This window comes from Podarcis cretensis (assembly GCF_951804945.1).
Source record: "Podarcis cretensis genome assembly, chromosome: 4".
NCBI lineage: Eukaryota > Metazoa > Chordata > Lepidosauria > Squamata > Lacertidae > Podarcis > Podarcis cretensis.
In genome coordinates, this window is record NC_137173.1 from 69195970 (window position 1) to 69216341 (window position 20372).

At 40.8% G+C, this 20372-nt stretch overlaps 1 protein-coding gene across 4 annotated transcripts; it reads right to left on the reverse strand.

The window, feature by feature from the left end:
• Positions 1-1467: 1467 nt before the first annotated feature.
• Positions 1468-19114, reverse strand: MSL3 (MSL complex subunit 3). 4 transcript variants are annotated; one of them, XM_079972811.1, is made up of 13 exons: positions 18790-19114; positions 14371-14453; positions 13811-13906; positions 12862-12959; positions 11901-11992; positions 10898-11020; positions 9963-10123; positions 8095-8253; positions 7577-7839; positions 6888-6997; positions 6260-6359; positions 5211-5295; positions 1468-3468 (listed from the first exon to the last, which is right to left on the reverse strand). In XM_079972811.1, the coding sequence occupies exons 1-13, from the start codon at positions 18886-18888 to the stop codon at positions 3369-3371; spliced, it is 1569 nt and encodes a 522-aa protein (XP_079828937.1). In that variant the 5' UTR covers positions 18889-19114; the 3' UTR covers positions 1468-3368. The 4 variants fall into 4 exon arrangements, with proteins under 4 accessions (XP_079828937.1, XP_079828939.1, XP_079828938.1 ...); XM_079972813.1 differs by lacking the exon at positions 18790-19114 and adding an exon at positions 18197-18655; XM_079972812.1 differs by lacking the exon at positions 18790-19114 and adding an exon at positions 18023-18169.
• Between the last annotated feature and the right edge of the window lie 1258 nt (positions 19115-20372).

Here is a 20372-nt window from a genome sequence, read left to right on the forward strand (position 1 = left end):
TTCCCATACCAACTTCCAAAGTAGCTTAGCTTGAATGGTTTATAGACCAGCTAACCTAATTGGTGTCAAGAGTTCATCATTACAGCTGCAAAACCAGATTGATGTGTGTCAGGTTGCTTCCTTGTAAATAGTAAAAACGATGTTCTATCTAAGATGGGGTTCTGTTTCACAACTGTTTCATGTTTCGGCCTCAAGAGGCATTCCCCCCACCCCCACACACACTCTCAAAAGCTTGCTGGCTCTTAAGCAGTTAGTGCTTTATCATAATTATAAATGTCTTCTCATTTTTCCCTCAACGCCCATTGGATGCATTCTGTACTCTAGGATCATCACACAGATGGAGAAAAGACTAATTGTCAGGTGGAGAAAATAGATGATGGCAGCAGAATTACCAATCTAGGTCTACTCTCACTCACACAAATTGAAGCAGCCTTCTAACAATAGAAGATTAATAGAAGTGGCCAACTTGTTTGTCTAGAAAGGGCATCAGTACATAATTCAGTGATTTTTATCTCAGATACAGGGGTCATCCACACTTCTGCTTCTCCTGTGCCTAGAAAGCACAGGTACAGGAGATTTTCTGCTTGTCCTGTCACTCTCCCCTTGAAGGCCTGCTTTCCCCTGGAAAACTCAACTGACATTTCTTCCAACTCAGCCAACAAGAGTTAGGTTTCCCTGGGGGAAAGCAGGGGGACAAGCGGATGTGTGGACAAACCTAGTCATGGAAAAAGTTGTGGCTGCTTGTGTGTATTTTTTGCATTTCCTTAGAAATAGTTATACATAGTGTGATATGAATATAGATAGTAACACAAGGCAGTGCTTTATTTTCTGTACACGTGCATGAGTACATACCTGGGTAAAGAAGTATGTAGAATAACTTAATCAGGGGCAGATGAGGCCAGTGAGTTATCAAGGTAATCTGAAGAAAGCCAAAAAAAGGCCTTGGACTTCCCCTTTAAAGTCCTAAGTTTAAAGTTTCTCTACGTAGCAGTAGACCCCTTTTTCAGTTTTGTGAAATAGCATCTCTCATTCAAGAAAATATGCAAAGTATCTATAAAGAAATTTTAATTATGCTTCCTTGCATTGTGATAATAAGAACCCATACTCTGGGTTACATGCAAGAAAATGTAAGAAAGAACTGGATATGGACTAGATCTTTTGAGTGAAGAACTCAGAAAACAGGACGGACACAATCTTTTTGAACAGGGTTTTAAACTACCATGCTGCACTAGCAAATTAACAGATACACAAAGTAGCATTTTGCGCTCCCAAATACACTTTTTTTTCTATTTTCTTTTACAGTTTAACAGCAACTACACAGGAATGGTTCACTTTTGGTAATTAAGGAGAAGCAGCCCAACAAGGATTAAACAAGACCCCATGGAGGGAAGTGTATAGAAGTCAAAGACTGTAAGATAAACAATACTAATATATATAAAATGCATAAAGGAATAAATAAAGGAATGGTTCACTTCAGCCATTTTATTTCTATACACTGAATACAACAAAAGACATTTGCCATACAGCTGAACATACAATCGAAGGAATTACAGATCAAGTTTTTGCTATTATTCTATATTAACTTACTAATTATTGTAACCATTTTGTACAAACAATATTTACATCAAGGCTATCAAATGCTTTTGTCATTATAAAACTTCAAACTGGAGACCAAAATCATTCAAAGCACTTTAGGACCTATTGTCGGAAAGCAAACCTGTGTGGAACCAATACATTTATCAAACTCTAGCACCCAAAACAGCAATAGTCCACAAATTAAATGGCCCTGTGACACCTTGCAACCGTTCTACCCGCAGTTGTCTCCTGCCTGCACAAGCCAGCCTGTTACAATAGTAGGCCTGCTATCTGCATGGGCATACTGGTACCTCTAACATTCTCTATGTTATCTCAAGAAGCTACAATGCCTAGTAAAGCTTTAAGGTGTGAAAGTGTGTCAGTGGGGTTGGAGTCTAAAGCTATTTCCCCTGCAACTTCAAAATTATTAACTGACTAGGCTCACAACCTGGGATTTTGTTTTAAGAAAACAGGTTGCAATCATTTGTTAGGGAGAAATCATCTAGGTGAATTATCCCAACATTTGGGAGCAATGCCTGAACCAATTGCTGCTGCTACTACTAGAAATATACAACTTAGTATTCAGGGAACTCCGTCCCATGGAAATATTAAATTCTTAATTCATAAGTTAAGCTGACCAATACAAAGCCTAATAAAATTAGTGGGGGGGGGGGGTTTCAAGTAGTGTGGATACAGTATCAGACTACTTAAGTGATAGTGTGAGCCCTTCTTACTTGCCTACTGGCTTTCTCGATTACAGAGACTAAATTAAAGTCTTTTAATTGAGCAAGCTATTTTTGCTGGCATGGGCATATGAGTCTAACTCTAAAGGTTATTTAAGTCTAGTTAGTATATGAAACAAGATCTATTTCATTTATACATCATCACAGTTACCACATTAAGACAACGCCAGCAGGCAACTGTATGCCCAGATCTCTACCTATGTTGCAGCACACATACTCCTAAACTAATCTAAACAAAATCTGCATCTCAAGCTGAACAATCCATATCAGAGGTTCATTTAGCAGCCACTGTTGGTTTTCAGAACTCTTGCCAAAGTAATTGTCACTGTGGCATTCTTCATTCCCGAGAACAAGTACACCCTGTTCTTAACAATTGCTGACAAAAAAAATAAAAAATCACCAAAGCAATTCAAATCACGTATGGGGTGTATTAATCCAAATCCAAGCTATTCAGGCATTGCCAACACACCTACCATGGGAAAATGTAAATGCAACCTTAAAAGCAATCCTGGGTTCCTCCTCCCCCCATAACCACAGAAATCTTGAAGCTGAGATCATGCTAACACAACACTTGCTTATTCTTTCTTCTATAAATATTGATTTATGTCAAAATAGCTTCATGTAATGAGTTATAAATTCCAAATGAGAAAAACTTATACAATAGTCACTCCTAGATTCGCCTTAAATGGAGGTGGTGTTCCGGGAATTCAAGGTGAAGCAAGCTTATGTTAAAGTGGAACGAAGCATGGTTGGTTCTCGTGAAGTCTGTTCTAACGCATCTATTCCTTTTCCTCGCTTTATTGGTATGCAGTTCTATGCATCAGCAGTCAATGCAGAGCTTCTTTTATCTAGAAGTGAAGGTTATCTAGTGCTAGAATGCAATGTCAGCATACCTCTGAAATGAAATGTGATTCTCTTATGTCAAAAGAATGACTTAGAGCAACTCCCTTTGTAATTTTACAACAATGTATTTTGATTTTTCTCTTGAAGTAGTGAAGTAAAGTAGTAGCCATGGAGTATGTACAATTGGTTATGTCAATATGGATTGCTTCAGTAGATGGCTCGTGGGTTTTTTGTACTATAGTAGGCCTCACAGGCAGCGACATAAGATGATTCTGGGAAAAAGTCGTCATGGTATTCTGCCAAAAACCTGGAAAATCAGAATATGTATTAACAGTTCTGTAATTCTTTAACATACCTACATAGGTAATTTTTCAAACATCCAACACAGAATATTACAAAATCAATTTCCTTAATGGGAGTCACACCTTGGAGTCTTTTTGCCACATTTCTAGCGATGCTGCGGAAGATCAAAATTAGTCAGTTCACAACTCAAATTTGGTGAGCTTGTAATTCTCTAATGTAATATTTGCTGACTTCAAGCCAAGTATTTTTGTAATTCAGGGACATGTTACAATTTATATTTCCTGTGCAATCTGCATGGTTTCTGAGATTAAGAAGCTAAAGTCTACCATCACTGAACATGCACAGTTATTTTTTGTTGTTGTTGTTGTTTGCTTTTTGATTTCCCAAGGACATTAGAATGTCATTTGTAATACACATGAAAAGGTTTTAATTTAACCCTTTGGTGTTCTCCTTGAATCTGCAATATGCTTACAGCAAACACTCTTTGCCTTCTCTCTCCTCTGAGGGATCAACAGAGTGCTGGGCTCTCCACAAGACCTGGTGCCACCTCTACTGTGTCCTCACGGTTTCTCTCTCAAATCACAAGGATAGAGAGAAGAACAGAAGGTGGGAAATACTGTTTTCAAATAATAAAAAGAGAGTGTACGGAGCTGCCTTCTCTGAGCAGGGAGGATGAAAAACTGGACTGGTAGGTGTGCCAACAGTGAGGTTTGTTCTACACAGCTCTACTTTTTGGCATAAGTAGGAGCAGCAATCTCACTTTCATAGGCCACTAAAGCTGCCTCATGCAGAGCCCTTTAATCCATTGACACAGAATGGAAGTGCCAGAAATCCTTCCCAGCCCAATTGGAGATTGCAGGGACTGAGCCAGACATGTGTTCTATGATGGTTTCATGCTGCAGTGCGAGAAATAAAAATAAAGCTCTTTTTTTTTTTGGAACCGATCTTACGTCATCTCTCAGTTACAGCTTCTGACGATACTATCCTACACTTGTCTACTAAGAAGTAAGCCCACTGGGTCTAATGGGGCTTACTCCTAAGTAAGGGGCAGAGAGTTACAGCCTAAAAATACTCTAGTTTCTCTAACTAAGGCTTAACTGAATATACTTGCAGCCTCTCAGTTATGTATTATAGCTAATGTTGCCTGGCACTGTATTAACTGCATACTGGTACAGACTAGTGGTCACATATCATTATTGCAAGTTGAATTCCACAGTGCCTACTCCTCCTACAAATAAGACTAGATGAAAACTCAAATCAGAAAAATGTTCAAGTTAGTATTATACGGCAGAAATGCTAATTCAGTGTTCCATATAATGAACAAATATCAATTCTGAATGGCAACTGTGTGCGCACCGCATAGATGGTAGACCAATCTGAAGCACTGGTGTATCAAGAATGGATGCTAAGGACAGCATTGGACATCATGTAATGATCATGCACATCCTGTTGTGCATCTAAAGCACTCCTTACACCAAAGCTCCCACTTCACTTCACATGTGCAATCAGAGGATACACAAATCAAACAATGTGTCAGCTTCTTATTATATAAAATGTTAACAGGAAGCCCTTTGTGAAGGTAGAATTAACTTCTTGGGCACACCCTCTCACTTTTCTTACAGACTAAGCTGTAGGCCAATCACATAGCACAGGACTCTTCCATTATTAAAATGATTGCTCTTACAGTTACTAGGTGCCCTTGAACATTTAGACTTAAAGACTTTCTATAATTCATGGTCAAGTTACCTTAGGAACAACTCAAAGTGTTTTACTAATGCCTTTAGGTTTTTGTCAGGAAAGCTCATCTTCCCAAGTATCTCTGGAAGCTTTACTGTAGAAGCAAAATGGGGAAAAAACAATATCATAGTTAATTTTTAATCAGTTTCTATGCAACTGTCTAAAGACAAAAAAAAAGTGAATTTTTAAAGTTTAGTTAAGTTTCCCACTGCTCAATACAACATTCCATGAGTATAGAATACTCTGGTGGTTTTCTTCCATTTGTAAAGGTATATTGATCCTCAAGGCATACAGAATGGCTTGTGGCTCAGCCTGTAACAGTTTCTGAAGAAGACAGTAAATGTGCCCTGCTATGCTGTTCATCAGAATTTGAAACAACTAGATCAAGTCAAGAGGTGCCTCTAGTTAATTGGACAAGTGATTTATTATTATTATTATTATTATTGGAACAAAAAAATGTGTTAATAAAAGTATTTAAATCAAATGAGAAATATGCCGCCAGGATACACAGCTCAACTTTGCTAAAATAGCTTGTCTTCCAGTTTGGAGCTGTACTACCAGCTTTTTGTAACACTTCAACGAGTGACAGCTCAGGTGCACCTGCAGTGACTCTCAACAAAGCAGCTCCCCAAAATACATGTGATGTTAAACCAACAGCCACTGTATCCCATCCTTATTTCTCCCCCAGCACAACAGTAAGTAGAAATGAACTAGCTGAGCTTCCCATATTAGCACCCAGTTTGAACAAACATTATGTTTTTAAAACGACCTGCTTGAGAGTTAGTAAGCCAATACTAGTTTAACAGGAAACACTCAGTATTTGAATTCTTGCACCAGGGTCTGAAGATGGAGTAGATAAAGTATATCTGGATATGGGAGATTACCTAAAAGAGAAACTCAAATTCTCTCAAGAGCTCAAATTGCATATTTGGAAGAGTGTTACTGTGGAAATCCAATCCAAACTTCATTGTGACAAAGCATTATTTACATCCAAGTAACTGTGTACAGGACCTTAGCACTATACATAATCTATTTTCAAAGTGAAAAATGTATATTACCAAACATGCGTAGCAAATGTTGAGATCCATAAATGTAAGAAGGCGGTGGTGGCTGATCACCTGGGGGATAGCTCTCTGGCATAAGTTTCCATGACAACACCTAAACATAAAATTAGCACGTTTAAGGATACATCAAAGCATGGTCCATAATAATATCCCCAAGAGATTATATAGGCCCAGCTCATACATCACAATAAACTATAATTAATGGTTTATCGTGAGTGTAGATCTCAGACTCACTGTGTTCTTCACCTAGCATCAGTGGGAACAACAAACCACGATCACTGCTTCAAATGACATCTGAACCAGGGATCTCAGCTTGTTTTGCTCAAACAAACCACAATTAGAAACCACAAAATTCAAGAGCAAACCTTGGCTCTATGCTATGTTGTTTGGAGAGAAACAAGCCATAAAGTCTGTTTGGACACAGTAATCTGGTCTGGAACTCAGAGTTTGTGGTTTATTGTTTCCGCTCATGCTAGGGAAGCAGCAAAGTGGGAGCCATGTGTACATTTGCAGGTGCAGCTATACTTTCCCGAAAGAGACGAAGGACAACTTGGGTTCACAGCTAAATTTGGTTCTTTTAACATAATTTAATCTTAGGAACCTGCTAAGATTAAGAGCTTACCTCGTTTAATTCATTGTTTCTTCTGCCTTCAAAACCAGCAAATACTGCCCCACCCTCTTTGCTAGGAGTCAACGTGATGGGAGACGATGACCCACTGTGGACAGGAGTTTCTTCAAAAGAAAAGCAGAGAGCTATATTATTCACTGATGCATCAGGAACAGAACTTTTATTCAAATGAACTTGATGCAACCAAATTAATGCATGATTTATTATTTTTGTTATTTATTAAACTTGTATACCACCCTTCATGGGAAGATCACAAGGCAGTTCACAACATAAAAATACAAAACGAGAACACAAAATACATAATAAAAACAAGAACAAGAACACACCAATAACCCATCCCATGAACATATTTAAAAGGACATAGAACATTAATAAGTCAAAGGCTGATTGTTCTGGGCTTTATTCTATGTTTGAAGCAAGTCTACTTAAGCAGAGTGGGGAGTGAAGGCAGCTGAAATTATATGCATCGAAGCTTAAGATACCGGCTACCTACCCAGAGGGAAAGGTTTCGGTGCCACTAGTACCTACTTTTCTTCCACGACTAGTATAACACTCAGCATGCACATGTCAAATGTCCTTCCCTACTTCTTAAAAAGTAACAGATGATAAATAATGTTTACAACAAAATGGTGTCTGCCCCTGCCCCCACTAAATAATTTCTCCACCTCGCTACAACGACATACTCTTTTCAAGGTGCAAAAACAATTTTGGCATTGAAGTAGGAGCCTCAATGTTCCGTCGCTTTGGTTGTGGTGAAGAACTGCTTTCCGACAATCTGTCACAGTTGGATGTGTGACGTGTGGAGCGCCTTAGGGACTGTAGTATTTCAGGTTCGGTTTTTCGGCGTTTTGGTGTTACTGATTCTCCCGTCACAGGCTGACTGTCCGTAGACTGGGGAGTCGATGGGTTCAGAAGTGGTGGGCTTGGGGAAAGCTCTTCTTGATTTCTGAAGAGAAAAATAAAAGTGCACTAAAGTGGTAGGTGTTTACCGATGCAACTGTATGTTATGCGAAAAAGTATTAGCCATAGTAACTATGTGACTTCCATGTTTTTCAAAACTACTTTCTTCTACTTGTTCTTAGCCTACTGGAAACCAATCTCACTATCACAAAAAGCAAGCAAAGGTTAAACGCACTGCAGTTACACCATCTACTTAAATTATACTCTAGAGAAGAGGGGGGGAAAGAAGCACCAAACCTACCTGTTAGTGTTTGCTACACTCTCTTTGATTGGAAGAAAAAATTTGGAGGAAGTCACCTTCTTAAACTGTGCTTGCTCATAGGGATACAGAAGAATCAGAGGAAGAGTGAAGTCGAATGTTATTCTTAGCCCATCCACCATTTCTTTACACAATTCAACACTAGAAAGTTAAGGTTGCAAAAGAAATGCATAAATATTTTCTATAATTAATATGTTTATGTTAACATGTCATAAGGCAGACAATTTTAAGAGAAATTGTAAGTGAATGTACATTTTAAGTTATTTGAACTCTAGGGAACTGCAGTCATGGGGCCTGAAACACAAGAGCACAAATTCATGAACATTTGCGCTTCTTGAGTACAGGTCCACAAATTTTGAAATGCCTTCCTTGATAGCCAGCCAAAATTTGAAGTCACCAAGGTTCTTCCCCTGTGGAGGAATGGATGGGTCTCGCATCACGCCACATGGGAGTGCTTCGGAAGCACAGGATGAGATTGAGGAGAATTCCCTTCCCCACCCCAAAGCTCTGGAGAAGAGCTGGATTCATCAATGTTTCACTGTGTTTATGAACTGGCCAGAGCTTCTCTAAGCTATCACAAGCCCCAGCTCTTGCTCCAGGCTGGAAGCTGGGGACTATATCTCTGAAGTTTTGCAGAAGAAGCTGAAAACTGACCAGTTAGTAGTGATCCTCTACTCCTCGCCCACTGACTGAGCTGCACAGGGATGATGCTGACAATAGAAAGTCAGATTCACAGGAAGTCAATTCCCCATTAAACACAGAGTAGCTGACATACATTGTAGAAACAACTGTGTCACAGTATCACAAGCATAAAGGGTGTGAAAGTATATGAAACAAGCACGGACAAAGATACAACACTGTAACTGAACCAAACACTTTATCAGGTGAAAATATTCTTTACGCAATGTGGGAATAGCAGGCTGGCTGGGGAAGCCGGAAAGCTAAGGTCTGGGAAGCTGAAATTATGAAAAGAGGGCTCAGAAAAATGGTTGCTGAAGGAAGGGGAAGAGTAGATCATATGCTGAGAATAAACAGACTTGAGGGAAAGGGGTGATGGCAGGGGAAGTCAAAGTAGGACTGGAAAAAACTCACATAGATCTTAGGGACAGGATGAGTTATGTACTGCTGGCAAGCAGAGAGGTGAGGTCATTTGAGGCGAGCAGTGAGCTTAGAAGGTTTTGGAAACAACTTAAAACTTATTGTTTGAGTTTAGAATTTGGACTACTAGCATGAAACATCTGTTTTGATATTATCTTTCTTACTTGCAAGAGATGTATCTGGTGAGGGAAACTGCATTTAGATATTATGACTTGGTAAACAACCAAATCAACAAACACCCAGGCAAAACACCACACACCCTTTAAATAACACAGTGAAGATTTAAACCCTCTGCTACATGTTCACTCTGCTTACTATCTTAACTATGCAAGATGACTTTATATAAACATATATAAAAGCTGCCATTTAGGGAACCTTAAATTTTGGAGCTTATGCTCAGGGACAGAAAATGAGGTTGATACTAAAAGGACTGCCATATCTCTATTTAAAAACAATTGCCTTTTACTTCCAAGACAAAACCTGCCCAAACCAATTCCTTAAGTTGTATCTATATTACCCCCACTAGGAAGGTAATTTTAACAGCTCCTAAAATGGCCTTTACAGCTCAACGAGATCCATCTCCATATTGCATTTTCAAGCATTATGATTTGCTTGTGTAAGCTAACCTTTCACTTTAGCCTCAGAGTGACCGAGTTCATTTACAGTAAGTGAGCACATACCACTTTGAAAACTTATGCCTTCATTTCAAGAGGGATACTTTAGATACATAAAACAAAAAAACGCTTACTTACTTCTTTTCTGGTGGGATATAGTGCAGATTCAAGTTGGTGTGTGAAGACATCTGATGGTGCCGTGATCTTTCATTGGCTGAAAAAGCTGCATTGATGGCAAAATGCTTCACGTACGATTCCAAGATGGTTATTATATTTGTCTGACATGGCAGTTTCACCAGCTAGATGAATCAATCAACGGCCAAATTGAAGGAATTGTTTATGCCACAACATAATAAAAGTTCATGACATCTGAGATCTGCTTACCACCATTCTTTTGAAATACACATTTAAGTAGACAAGCCTGAACTCAGAAAAATAAAAGTGTACAAGAGAAACTTGCATCCAACCTTTTCTGTTTGGAGAGTAAAGCAGCCATAGAAATTCCAGTAGCACCAACTACCTACTGAACACCAATAAAACCTATATTCATTTTACTTATATGTTCCAGAGTCTAAATGTTCAGTGGGACCAAACTTACTCTCTTGTATCCACACATTTGCTGTATTGTCTACGTGAGTGGTATAAAAAGGGATATGTACATATACCCCAGCACATAATTTGAATCCATTGGTTTGGGTCCTGCTGTCTGGAGCAACAGAAAACAAGCTTGTTCCATTTCCCATGTGACAGCCCTTCTGATACTTGAAGATGGCTATCATATTGGCTCTCAGAGTTCCAGAGCTTAGCAGCACAAAACGTACTTTCCTTAGACTATAATCTCCCTCTGGGATAGCATGGAAGAAGTGATCAGAAACAATACTCTTGCAGAATTCGGGTTATTTTTAAAATTACTCCTTCTGCAGTATAAATTAGCTATTCATCATCAATCCAGAACTCTTTCACTAGCTTCCATAAAGCTTATGAAACAAATAACTAAAATGGTTCAGTCTTCTGAATACAAGAATTTGAAATAAGTGCTTTCAAGCATCTTCATTTGATTAAGTTATTCATACCCGTTTTCTCCTATTAATATAGTAACAATCTTCTTCAAGCTTTTTTTTCAAGATTTCAGGAATTTCAATGTTTATTGCTCTTTCTTCCATGTCCCATTTAGTATGAGTCTCTTGCTCTTCTTTCTGTACAAATACATACAAGATTTTAAAAAGTCTTTTCGTACATTGTAGCTGAAGTACCGGTAAATTACATAGAGAGAAACACTGGAATTATTTATAACATATGAACCAGGACTGGTGCTAGTAGCTAGCTAAAGTTAATCCTAACCATCTTATGTCCACTAATTACTCCGCATATGACTTAGCTGCACCACCCACCTAAAACAACTGCGCACTAACACATTTTTTTTGCATAGAAATGTTAATGTCATTTATAACATTTTTTAAAAAAAATGTAACGCCACCCATTATTTTGATAGCAAGTCACATTACATTTAGGTTGCACTTTGAAACAATACGCCTCTACGATCAGTGCGAAAAACAATTCTGGAGTTATATGGTATACTACAAAAATGGGAAACTGGATCCAAACAATGGGCCAGATCCTGATGTTCTCCAACTCCCATGAGTCACTTTTACAGATGGATGGAACCACCCACTTCTCAGCCACCTGACATCAGATTTAGTATTTTCCATTGTGGACTGGCTTGAATTCAATGCGGCAGGAATCAGTTCCCGAGTGGAACTCCCAGGTCCCATTGGAGCTTGCTTGGATATTAGCAATTTGTGAAATATTAAGTGGTATATATTTAATGGGCATAGCTTGGGAAGAACTAGGCTCATGTGTCCAAGGTTATCATCACTGGTCTGCCGAGATATACCAGTGACAAAAATCATAGGGTACATAGTACCATGTTTTTACATTGTATGCAAACACTAAGCTAATCTTTTGCGAGTAAGAGACTGTCTCTACACTTTGTACCCAGAAAACTCTGATTATTGCCCATGAAGTATTTTATGCCGTATCATTTATTTGTTGGTCAAGATAGATGTATTGGCATACCATTTCTATTTTTTCATCCACGTCGCTTTCTTCACTTTTTATTTCTTCATCTGTGCCTTCATCACTGTCATCAGAAGAAGAACTACTTATAGCTGTATAAGAAAAAATGAGTTACCTTTGACATTTAGCACACTTACCCAGTCACTTCATTTGACAAAAGGAGATGTACCGGTAATCCTCAAGCTAGATTTATCTGCCTATTTAAAAATGTTATCAATTTTCCTTTTAACTAATTAAACACATTTAAACACATCACAAACTGTGTTTTATATAATCGACTTTTATTTTGTTCTGTGTATATCACAATGTTTTTTGTTGCTATGGCTGATGGCTGATGCAAATAAAGTTTCATTCATTCATCACAAAATGTGGAAAGTTTCTTGATATCAGTGAAAAATAACTGTAATTGGGAAACTTCTTAGTACAATGCTTCAGTAATTGGAAATTTACAGAAAATAAATTGGTTTCACAAGGAACAATAAGTTGGACATTACCCAACAGAGATTCTGAAGAGTTCTAATTGCTGAAGCGTCAGAACAAGCAGGAGGTATGGTAAACCATCCTAATTACCACTACCAGTGTTGAAATACTTAAGTATGTGATGTGCTTTTAAGGCTACGGTTCCATTCCAATCCCAAATATGTTCATTTCCAAACCTGAACTCAGAAGTATTGCCAAATTCCTTACAGGTGAATGTACTTTTTAGAAGGACATACACTATCATCAACAAAAAGCAATTCAAACCAATAATAGTGTAAGTTTTCCTGTACATAAGACTTACATGTGAAGTTTAACCGATAGTAAAGCTGCACCTTCTGCTTTCTCCCTCCTTTCCCTTATTAGCTTAAGGCTGTAAGCTTCTTAGGACTAGAGATCAATCTTTTTGTGCTGATAAAGTTGATATATAAATACTTAAATACACAGTTCAATCATAAGCAGAGAAAACAGACACCAAACTTACATTTTTCACTGCTTTTATCATTCTCTTCAGCAGGAAGGATCTTCAATACAGAATCAACACCAGGCAGTCTGCAACGCCCTTTCTTTCCTTTTCTTCTCCTAAAAGGAATTTAAGAAAGCCTACCATTCAACCTAGCATTTTTTTATTTTACTTAAAGCAGTAAGGGTACAAAAATACCATACAAACATAAATATTTAGGATATGCCTATGTTTTGCCATTCCCCTGAACATGAAAGGATTCAAAGACATAGGTACTGATGCATAGATAGTGCTAGCTATAGGTTGTTGCTACACAAAAAAGCCTTGGCAGATTATTATTATTATCATATGCTTCCTCATTTCCTTGTGGGCTGCAATCCCCTCCCTTGCTGGCAGTAAGCCATAGTTTACTCATTCACCCAAACCAGTTAACTATGGTCTAGTTTTTTAAGGACTACTGCAGCAATGGGTTGAGAGAAGACTGAGACTGGTTTCCTGGTGTCTTTTCTCACTGCCAAGGAGAATAGCAAGCTATAAAAGCAGTAGCTCCCACACTCATATAGGTGCGCGGCTTCTCTCATGAAAACAAAAGGTATTGCTTTAAAAAAAATAGCTATAGCTAAATAAATCACAAAAGCGGGGCAAAATTAGTAGTGGTTCCCTCTTCTAAAAAGCACAGGGCAAAGCACTAAAAAGCCTGTCACCCATCACAACTGTTCTGACTACTAGGGGTAGGACGTTTTAAGAATTTTAGCTTTTGGAGCTTTTTTCCTTTTAAGAATTCCCAATGGGAACAGATGGACTCCCATCGATATGCTAAAAGAGTTTAGTGAAAATCTTAGTAAAAAAAATCACTTGGAAGTACAAAATAGCTACATCCACCTCAGCAGGTATAAAGTCACAATTGTATGTAAAAGGAGCATGCATTTAACAGATATTACTATTGGTGCAAACTTTGTTTGATCCTTACATGCGAGCCACAGCTTTCCTTGCCAATCTACGTTGTAATCTGCGGTTTTCATCAGAGTCACGAAGAACATGATCTTCAGCTGCCCATCTGTCCCAACTGAGTATTAAAAAAAAAAGAAAGAAGCATGATAATATAAGATTACAGTAGGGAGTAGTATTTGAAACAATATATACGATTTCAGGTCAGTTCATAATTAAAAGGCTAATTGGGATTTAGTTAATGTTGATTTTTAGTTTGATAGCCAAGTTAGTGAGATCATGCATACATTTTTTGTATGAGTGGATGCACAAGATATTGCACAAAACAGTTAAGTTGGCACGCCTCCACTTACACTGAGGGCAGGTCCTCACGATCTGGCCATGGACATTGTTACTTAGGAGCAAATCCAATTTTAGTGACATTTACTTCAAGATAAGCAAGATTAAAACTGCTGTCTGACTTTCAGGTGGGTATTACAGGTACCAATCCCTGCAAAGGTGTGATTATTTGACATTTTATTTATTCGTGAATTATTAAAAGAACTTGCAGCACTATGCACAAAGTACTAAATACATTCTCACCTTCGGTTCCAACCATTAAAATGGATCAGATATTCTGGAATCTTTCTTCCTTTCTCATCCTTTCCAATAACAATGTCAACAATCTGAAATTATAAATGTTTGTGCATTATTATATAAACATGGGAAGAGATTCTACAGGTTTGTACTTCAGACCAAGAGAATTAGTTTCGTTTCCAAGTAAGCTTGTTTATTTTGAAGGCTTAGAGGCAATATCATATGTGAAAGCAATAGTACTGCTGTTTCAGAAAGGAGTTGGGGAACTAAGCCAAGAATACCACCCAGAGACAATACATTTAGTGACTGAGAATATGTAGGGGATTGTTGAGCGGCTCTCTTTTCAAATGCATTATTTGTTTTGAGGATGGATCACCAATTGCTATTTGTCACAACACTTCAGAGACTGGATTTCTAGGAACTGGTGCTGTATTCAAATCCTGCAGAAGAAACCGCAGACACCTGCACTTAGGAACTGCAGTTTTTGCTGAGGGAGTAGGCGGCATGTAACTGGTGTGTAGCCAGTGGTGCTGCTACATACAGTATGAGGAAACCCTGGGCTGGACATCATCTGGGAGGCCTATGCCACTGTAGCCAGTCTCTCTCACCTGCACCACCCTGGCCACTCTGCTTCTTCCCCCACTTCCCACTGAACTGAGTAAAAACAAAGCAAACACCTCAACACTGTTTCACACCTTTGTACTTTTCCAGCCTTAACAGTACAATTCAAAACATGCCATTGAGTTTAATGGGTGTTGCTCCCAGGAAAATAGGATTAGAAGATGGTAGCCTTATTAATAGCCAGTATTGCCAGACACTGTTTGAAACTCCCATTGTTCTAGGTGCATTTTGCGACAGGGAACTTCATTAGCACGAGCAGTTTCTGAGCTCTGGGCGCAGTACTGTACCTAAGATTTCAGATTAAAACTGCAGAGTGGAAAAAAAGGAGGGCCTTTTTCTGCCTCTGTACTTCCAGCTACTCTCTGATGACTGGAGAAGAGACACTTTTAAGAATATTAGGAGGGTGGGCAGGGGAAGGACTAGACCATGTGAAAAATGAACGTAATATTTTAGCTGCAGTTCATTCATTTTCAGCTTTGTATTATTGTTATTTTAAAAAAGCATGCCTAGACATTCCATTGTTGCACCCATAACCTAAGTTTAAGGTGCCATTTAGCTCCTAGCTTTCATATCTCAGTTTCTAACACTGTTACCAGATCTGTGAAACTTGTGTCAGGGGTGTTTTGAAAATAGGGCTGAGATGGGCAAAACGTTTGCAGATCAAAGTCAATCAGGCACTTGTCATAAACAGAGGAGAGAAGACTGAGTGAGGAAACCAATGCAGAAAAGAGGAAGAACCTGATTGTGCATACTCTGGCCATTTGCTTCTGCACCACAGTGTGCTGAAACTCTAATCCACCATCACTTCATATGGGAGCTGTCAAACCCCCGCACACTCCACACTACCCTCGTCCTGGTGCTCACCCCACCCCACCCCCATCAGGTGTCATCAAGAGTTGACCCTCCTTTCCTTTAATCAGAACTTCTTTTTCTTTTCCTTTTTTCACAAAAAAGAAATAACCTTCTCCCTTTCTGATACACCATCTGGCAAGCTGGGATGAGGGGAAAATTAAAAAACAACCCTGCTTTTCCTGACACCAGCTTGGTAAGGGGGTGGGGGTGTTTGTGTAAAGAAATAATAGCAAGGTAAATGCTAGTTTCACTCTGCTTTCCCCCCCCCCATCCCCTTACCAGGTGGCATCATGTAGGGCCATAGTTTCTCTTTCCTGTTCTAGCAGCAGTGAAACTCCTGAGCTGACTCTAGCTATATTCACCTGCTACCATCCTTGTTTCCCAGGGTGCCTGGACTAGAAGCACTCTGGGAAACAAAGGCGGTGACAGGTGCAGCTGGCTTGGCAGGCGTTTTGCTGAACAGTGTGCCTGCTACTGAAGATCCATTTTAAAAAGCAAATGAACGTATGTTGCCACCTGTCTCTGTCATCATCAATATACACACAATTTCATTCAAAAGCCACAAAACAGGGGAAAGAATACCACCACAACAATATGCAGGGTTAAGTATACTAAAGCCCTTTGATTTCAAGGACTTAGCTGTGACAAACTATGCATAAGATTATGCTGCAGAGTATAAAAGCAATATACGTTTTTCCAGTTATTTCCTTTGCAGTTCCCTATAGAGTTTATGGCTACAATCCTAAGCACACGTCTACATATCTTTTACCAAGGCTTACTTCCAACTAAATACAGTACCGTATACACAGAATTTGGCTGCATAATCTGGTTTGGACCAACAGGAATTGGAAGGATCTGGTGTACATACCAGGGAATTGCCATCACTGTATTCAGTATTAAGCTGCAGTCCTGAGCTATTTTGCAATATATTTTTCAAGCATATGAAATGGTTTCAAATACGCTTGAGATTACAGCCAAATATATTATTTTCAGTCCTACATCCCAAAGAAACCTCTCATAAACTGCTAGGTAGATGGCAAAGAATTATCTACAAGTTTGCTTCAATATATAGATTACCTTAAATGTTTTAAGCAAGCCTCGTTTATAGCTTATAAATATTACTATAAAAGAAAGTATGCTTGTCTTTAAAAAAAAAGCAGTTCTCATTCACTATAAACAAGAGTATTTATGCTATGCCCTTTTATTAAAGGTCTTTGATTTTCAATGCATAGGGAGAGTGTCGAAAGTCCATATTGAATACGTATATGACAAATCCATCCATGCTAAAAAGTTGGTAAAGGTAAAGGTAAAGGTACCCCTGCCCGTACGGGCCAGTCTTGACAGACTCTGGGGTTGTGCGCCCATCTCACTTAAGAGGCCAGGGGCCAGCGCTGTCCGGAGACACTTCCGGGTCACGTGGCCAGCGTGACATCGCTGCTCTGGCCAGAGCCAGAGCCAGAGCCGCACACGGAAACGCCGTTTACCTTCCCGCTGGTAAGCGGTCCCTATTTATCTACTTGCACCCGGAGGTGCTTTCGAACTGCTAGGTTGGCAGGCGCTGGGACCGAGCAGCGGGAGCGCACCCCGCCGCAGGGATTCGAACCGCCGACCTTTCGATCGGCAAGCCCTAGGCGCTGAGGCTTTAACCCACAGCGCCACCTGTGTCCCTTAAAAAGTTGGTAGTGCCTTCATTATCCAAAGTCCTATTTATTTTAATAGAACTTGGATCCAGTTCAAACATTACAAAATGCATGAGGCAGTTTTGTTTTTTCTGCCTGAACACCCAAGTACCACACTCTGGTTAGCTGCAAAGGGTCATGCCGTCCAATGCCTCTGCAGTCAGTGAATAAACAGAACTTGAGTTACATGCCAATTACTACATGGAAGCAATTTCCACATGTGGCTTTTAAGAATATGTAACACTTGGATAAATATTACTTCTAAGTAAATTAGCATGGAATTGAGATATTCGTTTCTAGTGTTGCCAAAAGAAACCAGCTTTCTTATAGGAAGCCCACAGCTAAGAAGTCATTGGGAAGACCTTTCTCTCCTATGGAGAACAATGGAATTGGCCTTGCCATGCAGAAAAGGCACAACTGCAGCCTTCTATATAACCTTTGCAGCAGCTTGAGCTAATAATATTCGGTAAACAGAGGCCAGGCCATAAAATGCAATCCCCGTTTACCTGGGAATAAGCCCCGCTGAACTTGGTATGGCATACTTCTAAGTTGATATGGTTAGGGTTGTTCTACAGCTACAGAATATAGAGCCAGCAGCAGTAAACACGGTGGTCTGTATTGTCTTTTAAGAAGTGGGGACAAGAAGATCCGAGAAATATCCAGGCGCTGGTAAGACCCACCTCTTCCCTCAAGAGAACACGGGCAGCCAACTTGGCATGCGGTTACCCCACAGACACGTGTGTCAAGTTGTCCCTTAAAAGGACAGCCCCTTGTAACCAGGTAACCTATACTAGAAAAGCGTCAAAATACGACGAAGAGACTGGGGGGGGCGGGGAAGCAGGAGGACTGGCGCCTATTTTGCGTTGTCTCCTTTCTCGTTCAACGGTATGTGCAATGGAGCAAAATAAAATAATATATGCCCCAATAATATGTGCCCCTTTAGCTGGGGCCAAGCGAGGTGGAGGAGCCCAAGGAAGCTGCTTTCGACCTAAGCCCCTCTCTTCCCTCAAATGGCTGTGGGGCGAGGGTGAGTTGCGGGGTTGGGGGGGCAGCCAAACAGAGCTGGGCTCCCCCGCCACCCAGAGGGGAAAGGAAACCGCGGCAACACCCGGAAGCGCCACCGAAGAAAGAGGCCGCCGCTTCCGTTAGCGGGCGGGTTGCTCGGAGGAGGGGGGGAGCACCGCGCGCGCGCGCGCGCACGGGAAGGAGGGGGGGGGGGCCGAGACGGCCAGGCGCGCGTGCCCGCCCTCCGTCCCGGCGGAGGAATCCTCACCTTGGCATCATAGAGCACCTTCGCCTTGGTCGGGTCCGGCTCGAAGCAGAGAACTCTCTCGCCTTTGCGGAATTTAAATTTCATTCCCCGCGAGGTCATTTGTTCATCATGGCGAAAGGGAAGACTCAGCCACGCCTCGCGGCAGAAGGGCGGAGGGAAAGGCAGGCAGGCAGGCGGCTGGGCTGAGCCCGCCTCCTCCTCCTCGTCTTCTTCGTCTTCTCCTCCTCCTCCTCCGCGCTGAAAAACAGTCCGCGAGCGAAGAAAGAACGCGCGAGGAGAGCAGCAGCAAAGCAGCTGGGCGCCCTCCCGAGCAAGTGCACGCGGTTGCAATGCTTCGTTTCGCTAGTCATGTGGGTGGGATGTGCTATAAGGACGGGAGCGATGCTACCGCTGCCATTCGCGCGAAGAGCGAGGAACAAATCTCCGCTCAGCCATGGAGCCCGCTGGACCACCGGTCGCTTAACCTCATGCATCATAACTGTGGTGAAACCATAACATTCATACCTACCCTCCCAACATTTCTCCGATGAATATAGGGACGTCCTATTCCATAATACTAATAGACCATTTTATTATTTATACCCCAGCCACTCCGGGCAGCTTCCAACATACATAAAAAACAAAATACTAAACATTTTTAACGTTTAATATTCAGATGTCTTCTAACTTACTGCTCAGGGGACGCATAGCTCTCCCAACATTTCTCCTATGAAAATTGGACGTCCGAAGCAAATGCGGGACATTCCAGGATCAAATCAGAAATTGGATGGCTTCTGTCAATCTGGGACTTCCTGGAAAATAGGGACACTTGGAGGCTCTGTATATACCTTGCCTTGAGCTCCTTGGAGAAAAGGTGGGGGTGGGGAGCCAAAATAGATAAACCATAATGAATACATACATCATACATTCTGGTTTTCAGTGTGAAGTGGGCTAGCTGCCCTAACTCTAGTTCTGCCCTTAGAGCTGCCAAAATCGATCCAAATTCTCCCATTTGTGAACATGTATTGAAATTGTATGCTTTGCTCAATGCACGGCTTGGTAAAAAAAGGCCACCTGTTTATTCAGCTGTTCTCCAGTGTCATGGACAGGCTGGATACAGAGGCACCAGCTGGGGAACCTCCTCAGAGCCCAGGAAGTGATTACGGGGAGAAGAGGGAGCAGACTGAGAGAAAGAGGTGTCAGAAGATGTAACAGGGCTTAGTGAGCAGGAAGAGTCTGTGGCGGACAGAAGTGCAGAAGCGGGAGGGGAGGAGGGCCCAGAGACAAAGATGAATCAGGCTGCTGAAGAAGCCAAGGGGTCTCTCCCTCCTTCTGCTACTAGTTCCCCTCTCCCCTGTCTCCCAGAAGCAGGAGAGGCATGAAAAGGGTAGAACGATTGGCTGCATGCAGGTGCAGTCTCTGCTTGGAAAAGGCCCTGGAGAGGAGGAGATTTAGGCAGATGTGGGAAGGAAGGGGTCTTCAGCCTCCACAACTGCCTCATGGGGCAAGACCTACTGAGAAGAGTTGAGGTGCTCATTAGGCCTGGCTCCCTGAGCTGGCCTGGTTTCTCCTAATAAAGAGTTAATTTCACGTACTCCATGTGA

Excerpts from the sequence above, each read along its gene's own strand:
- MSL3 (XM_079972811.1), bottom strand. The coding sequence starts at position 18,888 with ATGACCTCGCGGGGAATGAAATTTAAATTCCGCAAAGGCGAGAGAGTT. Across the intron at positions 13,907-14,370 it reads TTTAATGGTTGGAACCGAAG|TTGGGACAGATGGGCAGCTG; the intron begins GTGAGAATGTAT and ends TTTAATACTCAG. Across the intron at positions 10,124-10,897 it reads ATATTAATAGGAGAAAACGG|CTGGTGAAACTGCCATGTCA; the intron begins GTATGAATAACT and ends TGATTCATCTAG.